Below are 14,772 nucleotides of genomic sequence, written 5' to 3'. Positions count from 1 at the left end.
AGGGGAGCCGGGCGGAACGAAAAGTCGCGGCGGAACCCCGCAGCCGGGGCGGCGGAAGGGAGCGGGGCCGGCGGCGGAAGGAAGGCGGGAGGCCGGCGGTTCTAGCAGCTTCCACGGGAGGCAGCAGCAGCAGCAGGAGGAGGAGGAGGTCCCGATGGCCAAGTGGGGCGAGGGCGACCCGCGGTGGATCGTGGAGCAGCGGGCGGACGCCACCAACGTCAACAACTGGCACTGGTGAGGCGCGGGGCCCGGCCGGGCCAAGGGAGGCGCCCCCGGGGCTGGGGGGGGGCCGGGGAGGGCCCGGTTCTGCCCCCCCCCGGTCCCCGAGGGCCCGTGACGGACCGCCCGGCGCGGCGCTTCCCCGCAGGACGGAGCGGGATGCCTCCAACTGGTCCAGCGAGCGGCTGAAGGCCCTGCTGCTGCCCGTGCGGGTGGAGGGCGAGGAGGGGGCCTGCGAGGTGACCGAGGTGAGCAAGCTGGACGGGGAGGCCTCCATCAACAACCGCAAGGGGAAGCTCATCTTCTTCTACGAGTGGGCCATCAAGCTGGCGTGGACCGGTGAGTGGCGGTGCCCCGGCTTCGAGGCTGGGTGTAAGGGGGAGGTTAGGGGGGCCCAGCACATTGGGAACTGCACTAATGGGGAGCGATGTCACGTTGCTCGCAGCACAGCCACAGTAAGGGACGGTGGTCCAAGCAAAATCGCTGTCGTTGCAGGCACCTCGAAGACGGGAGTGAAGTACAAAGGCTATGTGGAGATTCCCAACCTCTCGGATGAGAACGACGTTGATGAAGTTGAGGTGAGCGCGGCTACAGGCTGGCACTGCTGGGTGTGCGGCTGTTCTAGGGAGAGCCCTCAGGGCATGTTTCCTTTGCGTAGAAATTTCCTGCGTTTGAGACCTCTAACTTCCTGTTGCATCTTTTATCAAATTAATTTTTGCCTTTCATGTACGTGGGATCTGTCTGTAGCACGCAGAGGGTTTTAGGTAGGTGTGTATGTTGCTGTAGGCCAACAGTAGATGAAATAGAAGACTTTGTAAAACTGCAGTGCAGCTTGTGAAAACTTAGCTGAAGTCCGGCTGTGATGTTGGATCTAGTAACAGAAGGACTGTGCAAGCACAGATTTGTTAACTAGCGTTTGTCCTTGTTTAGATCCTTGTCAGCCTTGCTAAAGATGAGCCTGACACTAACTTGAAGACCCTGATGAAGCAAGAGGGTGCAGAGAAGATCAGAGATGCAATAAAAACTTACATCAGCACTCTCAAAACAGGTACATGAGAAGGAGAGGGGTTATGGGACCCTTAGGGGTAGTACTCAATAAGGGTTGGGCGCAGAGGAGAGGGATTATTCCCCTCCTCAGGAAGGCTTTCAGGAAACAACCGTTACCTTCTTATCTCTTTAGAAAATGGTTAGTGTTTGGCACAAAGCACTTCTGTCTGTAGACACTGTAGTGCAGTCCAGGTTGACTTTGATGGGAATCCATTAATGAAGAGCATTTTCTGATGGGTGTTTTTTAAAACTGGGACTGTCCTTCTCCTGCTGAAGGTCAGCTATAGGGAAAATGAACCTGGTGATGTGTGTTTGCTGCCATGGTGATGCTGAGTGTCAGCCACTGCGTGTGGCACGAGCTGGCCGTTAGTGAGCTCACTCCATTCAAAGGTGTGTTTTTCTCTACTAGTGTGGCAAAAGAGAAAAGCAGCGCACTGAAAAGGAGCCTGGGGCTATTTGGATTTGAGAATAACTGGTAACTTAAAGGTACTCTGCAGGTTTTGCTGGTGTCACTCAGTGAGCAGTCTCAGCATCTGGAACAAAACACTTTTAGAGAAAAACAAATCTCTGATTCCAGCAATGCTCTTTGGTAGAGTTCAGCTCTGCTCTCTAATCCAGGCTGAAAATCCTAATGTCACTTTTTGTATCTGTTTTATTACATTACGCCACACACACTCAACATTCAGGTTTCTTTCAGTATAAGCCACCACAGGTTGCTGGATCAAGTTTCTGTACCCTCGAGTTTTTAAATTTCACTGTTCAAACTGGGAGGTGCCGTCACCCAGAGGAAGATGAGAATGATGTTCGGAAAGAACCCTATGATCTGGTGGGCTGAAATAAAGAGTAGCTGGTGGGAAATAAGTATTGCAGCATTTGGGATTATAGAATTTTTAATAAAGTTCTGTTACATGATGGAGTTTTGCCGGTTGGAACAGACAAAAGGGAAGGCAAGATCAAACCATCCTATGAGAGGTAAAGGCAGAAGTGACAGAGCTGTAGGAAAAGCAAACGTGATGACGAAATGAGCTGAAACTTCTGGTGGAGTTACAAAAGTATTTGGGCAGGGCACCAGAGAGACCTCCTCCGGGTTTCTGTGTGTTGCCCAAAAAGGATAAATTGAAGATGGAGTTAGAAGTAACTAGAAATAACTTCATTCTGTACTACAGTCATCTGAGAAATGGGGAACCAGTCTGAAAAGCAACTTAAAGTTTGATTTGTTCAGATCATCAAGGTAAAAGTATCTGAAACCCAATTGCTATTTGTACTGGGGAGTGAGAGGGGAAAGAATCAACATGAGAGCAAGGCAGATGTTGGCAGAAAAGTGATGTGTACGATGGCATATGCTGAGGCTAGGAATAGGAAGAAAGTTCCTAACTCTTGCGGTAGACAGGTTTTCTTATGTCCTTCAGCGGTGAGTAGTGAGTGCAAAATGAGACCTGTTTACCTTTTTTTGTTTGTTTAACTGGTTTCAAGATGGGGCTGCCAGCAAGAGCAGGGGAAAAACCAGGAAGACCCTTTTGGTTGTATGTTTCAAATGAGAGATGAAAGGTCTGTTTGATCTATTATTGGTTTCACGGGCACATTGCTGTCTTTCCAGAATTCACCCAGGGCATGATACTGCCCACAGTGAATGGTGAACACATGGAAACAACACCTCAGGTGGCACCTAAAGCAGAAGACCGCAAGGTAAATAAAACTGCAAACGTGCTTTTGGGTCTCTGAAGAAGTGTATTAGATTTTGGGGCTTACAGGAACAATGTTGTAGGATATGTGTGCAGTAACTGTCAACCTGTGGTTCAGGCCTGTTTCCATTTGTAGCAGAAATTAATTCAAGCAGACCAATAAACCCACTTTTTGTACTCAAACACGATGTTGCATGTTTCCCTAAGGCTTTTGTTTTTTCCTTGGGTACATGACTATTTACTGAGATGATTGAGAAAAAGTACGTGTGTTTTTCAGTTGTTTGTTGTTTTGTTAGAAGGCTGCCAGCAGCAGTTCTGCCACGTCGCAGTCCAAATCCATAGGAGTCAAGATCCCTACATGTAAAATCAGCTTGAAGGACACGTTCTTAACATCTCCTGAGGAGCTCTACCGGGTATTCGTTACTCAAGAGGTAATTCCAGGCTCGTTCTGTTGTTGCACACAGGAGGTTAGTTATAAGAAGCTTTTTAAGGCATTCTGTAGGACACTCGCAATCCGTGAGAATGGAACAAGAAAGCTGGTCTGCACAACAGTTGCTAGAAGCTCGTGCATGCTGACGAGAGACTGTTTCATGCAGCTGACAAGAGACTGTTAATGCCAGCCAGCTCCAGGCTGCTGTCAGCACCTGGCTGTAGGTGTGTCCCTTACTGCATGTGATCACATCTCTTGGGATTTACAGTTGCATGCTTTTGGATTTTGTTGTTTCCTTTTAAGTTTAGGTGCCGTTAGCCTTATTAGGGGATAGATCCTCTCCCTGCATGCTTTTACATAGTGTAAGTACAGACAGCAGCATTGTATCATTAGTTAAACATGGTCTTAGCTTTTGGTTCCTCCTTCAATAAAATAAATATCATATTTTCATTGGACCAGGTTTCATTAGGGAATTAATCAGGGTAAATCAAAGCATGGTTTAGAGAACAAGTGCACAGAGCACATACTGAAAGCTGGGGGTTCTTTTCCCTTGGTAAGCAAGATGCTGCTGTAGTGGCTATAGCTGTGCTTTTCTGGCCAGGCCAGGGGTCTTGTCTTTTCTTGTTGAAGACCTCGTTCTGTTGACTCACCTCCTCTTCCAGAAGTTTTGTAGCTAGGTGGGAGCTATTGGGAAATAATTTTGCCGGTGGATAATGGCAAGTAATCCTGGTCTCCTGAATTCTTTTCAGATGGTCCAAGCTTTCACCCACGCACAAGCAGCTCTGGAGGCTGATAAAGGAGGCAAGTTCCAGTTGCTGGATGGCAGCGTCACAGGAGAGTTTGTTGACCTAGTAAGTACCAACTAGTGCAGGTGCATCTTGCTTTGGGGCAGCCTTTTTGGTTTTGAAGCAGCAGTTTTGTAATACTGTAATTGAGTTATAATGCACTAATCAGGAATCCCTAGCTGGTGCCTGGTGGTTATCTATAATTGCTGTTGAAGGGTTCCCTAGAGTATAAGTAAATGCATGGGACTGTAGCCTGGGGAGAAAATCTGGCATCTAGTCCTGCATCTGCCCTGTCTTTGTGTGATTTTAATTAGTTATTGAGGGTGGGAGAGGTATTAAAGATAGCAACTGGCCCTATTCCTCTTTAGCCCTTGTGCCAAAGAAGTCTTGTGGACAGGGAATCTGTCTCAGTGTTTGAATCAGAAATTGCAGTCTCAGTGACTTTGTTCCAGTGATAGGTAGCACCTGAATGTGGTGAACAGCGTTCAGAACTTACACTCATATTCTGTGGGCTACTATTGGAGTCTGAATCTGTAAGGCTTCCAAAATTACTTTTTCCTGTGTTCTTGCCCATGCCTGCTTCAGGTTTAGCCTGGTCTGCCTTCCTAGAAGAGGGGTGGAAATAAAGTGCCACTTAAAATCAGCTTGTGGTGTTCTTGAGGGACTTCTTAAGATCAAACACAGTTATAGTTGTTTTCAGTTGGACTGCGGGATTTGCAAAAACTACTATTCCTCAATGTCTCTCTCTGTCTCTCTTTCCCAGGTCCCTGAGAAGCAACTTGTTATGAAATGGAGATTTAAATCTTGGCCAGCTGGTAAGTAGTCCAAAAGGGACTCTGGCATTACAACTTGAGCCTGTGTTTGAAGGATTCCAGCCCCACTTCTCACACAGCACTCCGGCTAGCAACCAGGGTGCCTTAACCCTGGTTCATATCCCACACAGTGGGGTCAGTCGTGATCCACTGGTTAGCAGCAGTCGGGGATCAGGAACAAGGAAGCAGCAGCTTCAGCCACAGCCAAGCAAGCTGTAACTGCTTTGAGCCCTGTGAAAAGAGCTCTCTCCTCCCTCTCTTAGGAAGGCCTGCAGCTGTCATAAATAGATCCTACTGGGGAGGAGCCTGGGGAGTCTTTTTAAGCGGTGCTGTGTGAGAGGAGGAGGAGGAGAACGTACTGTGCGTACTGCCTGCTGCTGACAGATTTATTTTGCTTCCTTCTAGGGCACTTCGCAACAATTACCTTGAACTTCACTGACAAAGGTGGTGAGACGGAGGTGTGCTTGGAAGGCAAGGGCATTCCTGCCAGCGAGGAGGAAAGAACAAAGCAAGGCTGGCAGCGCTACTACTTCGAGGGCATTAAACAGACATTTGGCTATGGCGCCCGCTTGTTTTAATAATGGTTGTTGGAAAGGCTCTCCCTGAAGACTCTGCCACGTGGACTGATACATTTCTCACCTCTCCCTTTCTAATCTTGGCCCTGCTGCTGGGTAGAGTGGGATGACAGGTGATGAGGAAGGCCATTGAGCAGTACCACTTTCAGTCCCTCACTGCTTTATGCATGTCTCGTGCTGCAGGGGATTCTCTTACATGTACATACTTCTATTGCTAAATAAACCTAACTTAAAAAAACACCACGGTACTTGCGTGTTCAGATCGGCTTAAGTTCAAAGGTTTGGTGGCCAGGCTGAGGGAGGGATCTGTCTGGAAAAACACTGATCAGTGAGGAGTGTTGATCCCGATGTGATTTACTCCTCACTTCTGGGTGAGTGGAGAGCATGAGCCTGATGCAGTTTTTAGTTTGAGCAGCTGCTTGCTTTCTCTCTGCTTTTGATCTGCTAGTAAATGTTTTGAACCCTTCCCATTTTTGAAGAGATTTAAGATCATGTTAAAGCTATCCCTCTCCTCCCTTGCATATTGCTCTCTAACACAATCCTTTCACACACTCGTACTAGCCTGCTCCCCAAGAACGACGATTATTTTGTCACTCAGTGTCCAAGGAAATCAGCAAACCACTGCTGGGCAAACTCTCACCTACAAGATGGTTCTAGCAAGGGTCAGCTACCTCTAAGAGCTCCAGGCCAAAACAAACTAGATTCAATGGGGGTGGGATTTATTCCTCTAAGATAAACAAGGTGCAGTACTTCTGGCTGACCCCACTTCAGCTGCTGCCTCTGTGGGTGAGGAAGAGCCATTAGCTTGTTCTCTTCTGCTAGTACAGCCTGTTCCCTGAGGTATCTTCTAAAGCACATAAACTGGTTATTTGGGGGAAGAGAGGGAGGGGAGAGGTGAGTTCCACTTGGAAGTGTCAATCTGACTAACCTGTAGGGTGACCGAAGTGCTGGATTTTGCATTTTAGGCATCAGCTTCTCTTATTATGGTTATTGCTACTAGTGGTGATCTGCAGAGCAGCACCAGCAACTTGAAGTAATGTTGCTGCATGAGAATTAGTATGCTTTTTTGATTCTTTGATTATTTTTTTTTTGTCTTTTAAATTAAAAACACTTATCCATCCTCATCTGTAGAAGACAGGAAAAAACGTAGCAGGAGGAATGTGGAAAACAGAAGGCAGGAAAAATATATCTGTTTTTGTAAACAGACACAGTTTGAGTTGCCTTTTAGCACATGGAGAGCATTTCTAGCCTTTTCCCTCCCACTATTCTGGAGTGATTATTTGTGATACAGTGCTAATGAACATCAAGAAAGTGGTACGAAACAGTATATGACAGAAAATATATCTGACTATATGTCAGAAAAGTTGTACAAAGCATGAGCACCTGTACTTACGGGAGGGCTTCCCTATGCTTCCCTATGTCATGTTTTCCTGGACGTGTCCTGCAGGGCTATCTTCCTTGAAGTGCCACCCCTGGGAAAGGGGTGGAGATATTTTCCTGGGGTTCCTGTGCACAGGATACTGTATGCATGTTTTTGGGCTTCAGGATCAGACATGGGGTGTGCACACCCCAATGTCACTGCACAGCATGCCTATGTGCTGTGTTTGGTAATTCCTGAGCAGAATTGTGGGAAAATAAACAGCCAGGCCCACTAGCCTGCTCACAGACAAGACGAGAGCTTTGTTAAGAGCAAAATTATTTAAAACTGAGAAGACAAGCACACTCAAATAACTTGAGGCGAGCCTACCTGAATCCCGCTGTCCTTGCGGTGCTTGGTCGGCCGGCCACGCTGTGGCAGCAGCGTTCCCGTGCTGCAGGGCCCCGTGGCGCAGCTGAGGCAGGGCAGCAGAAGGCAGGCTGCACTAATCACCTGCTGCTGGAAGGTTAGGAAGTGGGACAGGAAGGCAGCTGAAGTGGAATTTTAATTGCCTTCCTTTCATCACAAGCAGGGTTTGCTTTGGATGTCCTGCTGCTACTCTAATAGGACACGCTTTGGCCTCAGCCAGCAGCTCGCAGGCATGGGGCTCACGGGCTCGGGGTTTGCTCAGAGGCTGGCTGAGGGCTCCTTCGGCAAAACCAGCAACCCAGGGTCATGCTGGTGCTGCACCAGCTGGCTCCCTGCCCCTCCGGCTGGCAACTGCCATCCCCGCAGGATGCGTAGCCATGCCTTGGCTGCTGTTCTCAACACAATGTATGGGATTAAACCACGGGTGAAGGAAAGCATGTGCGCAAACAGCAGGCTACGAGCTAGTGCTTAGCCTGAGGCACAGTGAATCAGGATACACTAACTTTGTAAGGGAGCACAGCAGCTGTAATGCCTTACAGTACTCCTGCTGTTCACTTGGTGAAGGTGATCTGAGCCTTGCTTTACTGCACGTGGCTGAAACTCTGCGTGGTCTCAGCAAAGCATCCTGCTTGTTCACCTAAAGCTAACATCTGGTGTGGCTATACAGATGCTAATGAGACGCCCTAGACCTGTGCTTTACTTGGAATTGTCAGGAGATCCGGACACAGTTTGCAGTCCCTCAACTATCTGGGGGAGGGATGACTCTGTAAGATGAGGAAGAAAAGCGAGTTCATATTCCCGTGCCCAGAGGCTCCTCAAGAATCTAAAATGATGTGGGCTAAGAGGGAAAGTCATGAGAATTCAATAAAACAAAATTGTTTTGTTAAAAAACACACAAACAAAAACAGATATCAGAAGTAAACAGTGAATTTTTCAGTGATAAGAGGTCAGAGGTGAATGCTAAATGACTACACAGTTATGAGGCACATGGAGATGAATAAGGCATAGCCTTACAAATCAAAGAAAAAGATGTGGAGCCCCAACCAAGGGGAGTTGGTCTGAATTTCTAACAGCTGGTGCCACTAAAAGTTTATGGGGATTCAGAACAAGGGTGGACAAATTCATGGAATTAAAAAACCACCAAGGTCTATTAAGCAAAAATGACCACTGCATTTGACTCAAGACATCTTTTGGCCACCAGCTGCTTGCAACAAGGAAAGCATTTCAGGGAAGTAGCAATATGCTTGTCCTTCTCTTCTCTTTACTCATTCTTTCTACTTACCAACTGTTGACTACCGTAAGCATCCGCTGGTTTAGGTGGACCTGTGTTATGACCCATTTGTCCCTCGCTGGTGTGTTTTAATCGTTTGTCTTTGTGAAACTTCTAAGGGAAAGTCAAGCCACAAATCAAAGCGTGTGAAATCCCCTAGTTTAGGTTGCTACTGAAACTGCTTTGAAACATCATCCCAAAGCTACTTCACTACCAGTGCTATAAGAACAGAAGTTAAAAACCAAACAAAAACAAAACAGTGGCAGCAAGTTAAAAGTAGTTGGATGTTTCCAGCATGACAAGGCCTGATGCAGTTTACCCTAGAAGACTTAGGGTAAGAAGTAACAACCAGCACACCTGTATCTTCTAAATCAAGCACGGTTTGTATCCTAATTCCTGTCTTTGGTAGAGTATCTGGTCTTAATATTAAGACCTAGGGCACTGCTTTATAGGATATTTTTGTTAGTAAATAAGGGAAGGCCTAACAGAGCTTTAATGAAGCCAGTACTTTTCAGTACAGACGATAGTATGATTGATAAAAGTTTAAAACAACATACAACACCACCAGGGCTTTAAAACCCTTACAAGACAAACGTAGAGTTGAAAATGTTCTTGAACAAATGATGCAACAGAAAGAAAAAAGAGACCTTTCAAATGAGGATAAATTTAAATTGTGATGGAAGAGAATAAAAGCTGCCTGAACAGGCTGGTGTCTGTAGGTATTGGGAAGAAATCTTTTCACATAGCATTAAGAAAGCTCTAAACGAGACCCTGTGGCTTTGGTTTGGAGCTCAGCACTTCAAGAAAGCTGTAACTTACCTGGAGGAAGTCCGCTGCTGGGCAATGAGAACGATCTGAGGTCCAGAGGCACAGCTTCTAGGGAAAGCCTGACAGACTTGCATTTGTTTAGTCTAGAGATGAGAAGATGGGGTAGGGGGGATAGGGAGTGGGGAAATAAGGAGAGCAGTGATAAAATTCTGCAAATACATGAGAAGTGGGAGCAAATAAGGAAATAATATGCTCTCCATGACCATTGCAGATAAGATACAGTAGGCTTAAAATAAAGCAGGAAAGACTTTGGTTGGCTGCTAGGAAAATATGTCTCCCTGTAAGACCAGTAAAGCTGAGGGATACGGTGGCACCTCCGTCACCGCAGCGCTTTAAGATCAGGAGAGAGCGAGACCCGTTGGTGAGGCATGATTTGCTCAGGTCCCCATGTAGATGATTTCTGGTGGGCCCATCTGAATCCTTTTTCTGTGGTCCTCCACCCAAGGTGCAAAGGTCGTGATGGCAGGGGGAGGACTTTCTCCTGGCACTTCAGAAACCTGTGGTGGCCCTGCCAGGGCAAGCCCCTGCAGGACAAGCCTGTGAGGCCACTGTGGCAGGGGGATGCAGGCTGTGGGTCTGTGTGGGGCCTGGCAAGGCAGGGCTGTGGTCCCTATGGACAAGCCCCCATGCAGGGTGAGAAGAATAGCTGACATGCTTTCGGGGACCTGGAACAAAGCAGGGGATGGGCCTCACCAGCTGGGCTTGTCTCCGGCATTTCCAAGGGGCAGCTGGCCGCAGCGGGCAGGGGAAGGAGGGTGAGAAATTCCTTTCCCAACCGCGAATGTGTGGGACCATTCTCTGTGGGAAGAGAAGGAGCACAGCCCAGCCCGTGGACACATTTGGCAGGGTTACTGTGGCGTGGTTTCGCATCCCCAGGGCCGCAGCTCAGTGTCTCCCACTGTGGTGTTGGTGCAGGTGGAACAGAGGCAGCACTGGGCTGGGCACAGAGCAGGGCCCACCTCTGGGCTCAGGGACAGAGCAAAGCCCACGGCACCAGGTCGTGCTGCAAGATGCTTAGACCAGTGTTTGTGCCATGGCCAGCAAGGCAGCAGCTGAAAAAAATGCAGCCAATGGGATTTATTTTATTTTTAATGCTTCAGTTTTAAGTTTAGGCCCCAGGACTGTCACAAACATGCATTGCTGTTTTCTAGCCCAAGGCCAGGACTCATGTGCCAGGTTTGCTCCGCTCAGCTGCACATCAGGTACTAGGGAGGTGGCACAGCCGAGCCACCTGAAGCTCCACACCAGGCTGGCAACCCAGAACAAGTCAGTTCAACCCATCAAGAAGCCCTGTGTGTAAAGCAGCGAGCAAAGATACAGCTTGAGACTTTGCCACAGACTCGCTCTGCTCTTGGGTGGCACCTGCAGCTCTGGTGCCTCTTGCCCTCACCTGCAGAACTGTGGTGGCAGTTCTTATTTCCACATCCTTGCCCCATGGGATCTCTGTACCACAGGGCTCAGCACCCAGCACTGCACGGACCTTGTCCTGCAGAGCTGAGCTCAGCCCACTGCCCCCAGATTGGGCTCCAAGCAAGTTTTGGTGCTTCAGAAAACCAGAGGGGAACTCACCATGACGGAGCAGCCTTCTTCTAGAGGAGACATCTGCTGCTCCCTAGCAGGGGCCAGTGAAGGCGCCAGGCAGCTGTGGAGCAGAGCCATGTGCCAGAGTCCCAGATAAACCTTGTCAGATGTGCAGCCAGCACACAGCAAAAGGAGCAAGAGCAAAGGAGAGGAAACAGCTGGTAATAGCAAGAGCTTGGAAGTGGTCACAATTTATGCAGCAAATTAACGGCCACAAAAAGCTGTGATCCCTGGGAAGCTTTGCTAATCCCTCTGCTATCATTAGCTTCTGACTGTGGAGGTTGTTTGCCAAATCAGTTTTCCAGCTGGGGTGATGCTTTTTTTTTTTTTTTCTTTTTTTTTTTTCTTTTTCATCTGCTCTCATGCTCAACACCTGTTTTCAGCAGCGTGTTTGTGTAAGGTCTGAGCACAGAATAAAACCTGGCATCAGGGCTGAGGCACAGGCAGTGCATTTACTTCTCAGCAGGCTCTGATAACCTCATGGGGGGTTTCCATCCCTCTGAGCTAGAGCTTCACACACCCTGTCACTGCAGTGGCAGGCTCAGGATGGTGTCTGTTCCCTGCAATTCTTGCAGCCTTCTTCTGCACCCCTCTGCCTCCCATTCCAGGGATGGCAGTTCCTGTCATTACTATTAGTTGAACTTCACCAGCACCTTACAGCTCTTCTGTGCTTGTGGCATGGTAGACAAAGGCCATTTCCCACCACCCTTTGACACCAACCAAACCAGGAGATGGGGAAAGAGAGGTAAGTTAATAGACATGTGGAAGAGTGATGTGACTTGCTGAAAGTCACACCATAAGGTACTGGCAAGGCAAAGAAAATATTCCTCCTGCTTCTTATGCTATGCCTTCATCTACAGGATGGGCTATACTGACCCCAGGCCCCTGGCTAGCATATGAGCTACATCTGCATCTCTCCACTGCCACTTCCAGAGTATGGAGCCTTGGGATGGCCCAGAAACACAGGGAAACCAGAGGCTGCAGAAGCACAGTCCTAAAGTGAAATGCTTAAATCCCTTTGAATGAAACATGGATGTTTTGCACCAGACCTGCATGCTTATGTATGTGGGGCTGCCTGTGGCTGCCAAGTTGAAAGCCCTGTTGTTTCCAAGCATCATAGACCAAACTGGCAACAGCAATCTTTATTTGCAAAGGATGTCTATAATACATTGGGTTGGTGTTTGTTTGTTTTTTTTTTGGGGTAGGGGAACAGCTGGATGGACAAAGCCTCTACATTCAGTTACGCACATATGCATGCACATACACAAGGTCCCTGTCCACAGCATCACTCACCCCTGTTCTCCAGCTGCCACAATTGTCACAGACAATAAATAGCGCATACAAAGGAACCACAAAATATAACACCCTGGGGATGGACAAAGCTTGTAAAAAACACGAGCTCTGAACGTTTCGTAACACCTCACAGTTCAAGAGTTGGGATTTGAATCATGGTTATGAAAGCGTTTGAAAGTGTCCTGCTTTGCATCCCTCTGCTGCCATGCCTTCTTCTTCTTGGAAACAGGAGCATCAGAATGCCATCAGGTCAGGAAAATCAGATTCCTCTGAGCATTTGTGATCAGTTGGAAATCGCTGTCTGCAACATTCAGAAGAGGCTGCATGCATCTCTGCTCTTCCAAGTGTGCCTGACACCACCAAATTCAAGTTAAGGAAGCAAAGTCACCAGGTTCCTTGCAATAGAGCTGTGGCGAGGGACCCACAGCATGCAGCGCTCAGTGAAGTGTCGTCATGCTCAAACAAAACAAAATGTTCTGGCAACATAAACTTCAGTCCTAACTGAATGACATCAGCAACACATTCATGTATAAAGTGCTTTATTGCAGTCAGAATAAAGAACTCTCTATCAAATTTTGTAGAAATTAAAAAATTATATATATATTATATTAAAAACACAATAAATTTAGGGAAGGGAAGTTAAGAGATTCATCATTTAAATAGCAATGAGCTGGACAGAATCTTTGATGGCATATAAAAATAAATGCTTACTTAATGTCTACTTTTCTTATGGTGCTCCGCAAAGCCTCCTGCTGTGTAAGGTGCTTGTGTGAGGAACAATGCTGCTTCTTGTTTCTCATGCTCCAGGTCATGTGTACATCTTCCAGACCATAAGGGCAGCCAGGCAGAACAGCCACTTGGCTTTCAGATTTTAGTGGGGACTTAATGCAAGAAATGTTTCTACTTGCCCTTGGACAGGAACTACATTTATTACAGAAATTATAGGTTCATTTTTGGGGGGTTAGACAGGTTGATGTTCCCAGTATTAAAAGGGGGAGGATGCAATTCCTGGGTAACAGTCATTATAAGAGCACTTCCTCAGCGACCAGCCAGTCTAACAAATTGGCTGAGCTACTGAATGCCTCTTTCAAGAAAGACTGTTTGCACAGGCACTGCTTCCATGTGTGGGTCTAGTACTAGGAACATACAGGTGGTTGTTTTACAAAGGGGTCTGGTGGTAAATAAACTTCTCTGAGAGTCCTCTGATGTTTGTGGTGATCTGCGGTATGGGAGGAGATCTGGAGATGCTCTGCTGGATGACAGAAGGCAACAAGCTCGTCCTTCCACAGCCTCAGCCACTTGATTTGTTTGCTTCCAGTACAAACACCTCCGTGTCTGCTGGTGAGCCTCCTTGCATAAGTCCCAGGCTCCCAGAACCCAGCTGCCATCATCACTGCCAACCCCTCTTGCCCACCTCCTCGTGAACTCTTTATAAGAAGCTAGGGAGCAAATGACCACTTTTTCTAGGGAGAATGTAATAGTAATGAAAATTTACCAGGGTCTGGGTCACCATTCATGCCCATTTGGTTTTAATCTTCCTTCTTGTTTTTTACATAATACTTGTCATTTTTGATTGCATGCATTTTGGAAAAGGGGCCGTACCTGACTATGTTTTGATAGTACCCATAACCAGGTTTGGTGGCTACGAGTATGGAATAATAGCTAAACAAGAGTAATTCAGCAGTAACTTCATTAATACTTTTGTTCTGCCAATAATGAAGTCCTACGTACTGATGACCATGGATGCATTATACTACTAGTGATCAAAACAAAAGGATCAACAGATACTCAATTTATATAAGATAGTCCTAGAAAGACTGCCCAAGGAGCTCTCTGACTATGGCTGCTCACTCGCGCTGGAGAAGGCTCCTGAAATGAGAACAGAATTAGCACAGGACAGTCAACCCAAGGCCATCTGAACTGACACAGACACTTTTTGGTCTAACAGTGTTCTGCACAAAAGGCATGATGGAATAAACAACTGCCTTTGTTGAAATCTCTAGTTTAGAAATGACTCCATTCAGTTGCTTGACTTACTCTTTTATTTCCTCTGATTCATAAAGCTTGCTAAATGAAAGCAGCGAACAGCTTCAGCCATGTTCAACTACTGAATGTCCAGAGATAAAAGTGCTCAGCTCTGTTTCTCTGTGGGAAGTTTGGGAGCTTGAAAGCACCCCAAAATAGGATAGGAGAAACTGCCAAGGATCTATGAAAAGCTGGAAAAAAAAAACAGGCAACACCAAAGTGGCAATGGAGAGTGTCACAATCTGTAGACACCGTGTATTGATATTATGAACCATTGTGTTCCTTGCTCATTTGGAGCCACGTTTGCTTGCCTGGCAAGCCTGGAGAGCAGCAGGATGTGACCAGGACTTGCTTTCTCTGGGCTGCCTCTTGTGGAGGATTTGGGCAAACAGCATGGAGAAGGATGAGAGGTGAGCAGCAGACTAGAAAGGGGACAATG

At 47.2% G+C, this 14,772-nt stretch overlaps 1 protein-coding gene across 2 annotated transcripts; it reads left to right on the top strand.

Annotated features, from left to right (window-relative positions):
• Nucleotides 1-50: 50 nt before the first annotated feature.
• On the top strand, nucleotides 51-5,788 carry AHSA1 (activator of HSP90 ATPase activity 1). 2 transcript variants are annotated; one of them, XM_084287206.1, is made up of 9 exons: nucleotides 51-234; nucleotides 368-558; nucleotides 715-797; nucleotides 1,150-1,267; nucleotides 2,864-2,952; nucleotides 3,248-3,379; nucleotides 4,128-4,229; nucleotides 4,927-4,978; nucleotides 5,381-5,788. In XM_084287206.1, exons 1-9 carry the CDS (start codon nucleotides 155-157, stop codon nucleotides 5,551-5,553), a joined length of 1,020 nt encoding a protein of 339 aa, XP_084143332.1. In that variant the 5' UTR covers nucleotides 51-154; the 3' UTR covers nucleotides 5,554-5,788. The 2 variants fall into 2 exon arrangements, with proteins under 2 accessions (XP_084143332.1, XP_084143331.1); XM_084287205.1 differs by having other exon boundaries at nucleotides 53-234; nucleotides 3,245-3,379.
• The last annotated feature ends 8,984 nt before the right edge of the window (nucleotides 5,789-14,772 follow it).

The sequence above is a fragment of the Netta rufina genome (genome assembly GCF_964035555.1).
Source record: "Netta rufina genome assembly, chromosome: 5".
In the NCBI taxonomy this organism is placed as follows: Eukaryota; Metazoa; Chordata; class Aves; order Anseriformes; family Anatidae; genus Netta; species Netta rufina.
Note: the sequence above shows the minus strand (reverse complement) of the source record. Positions and strands in the feature narration are given on the sequence as shown.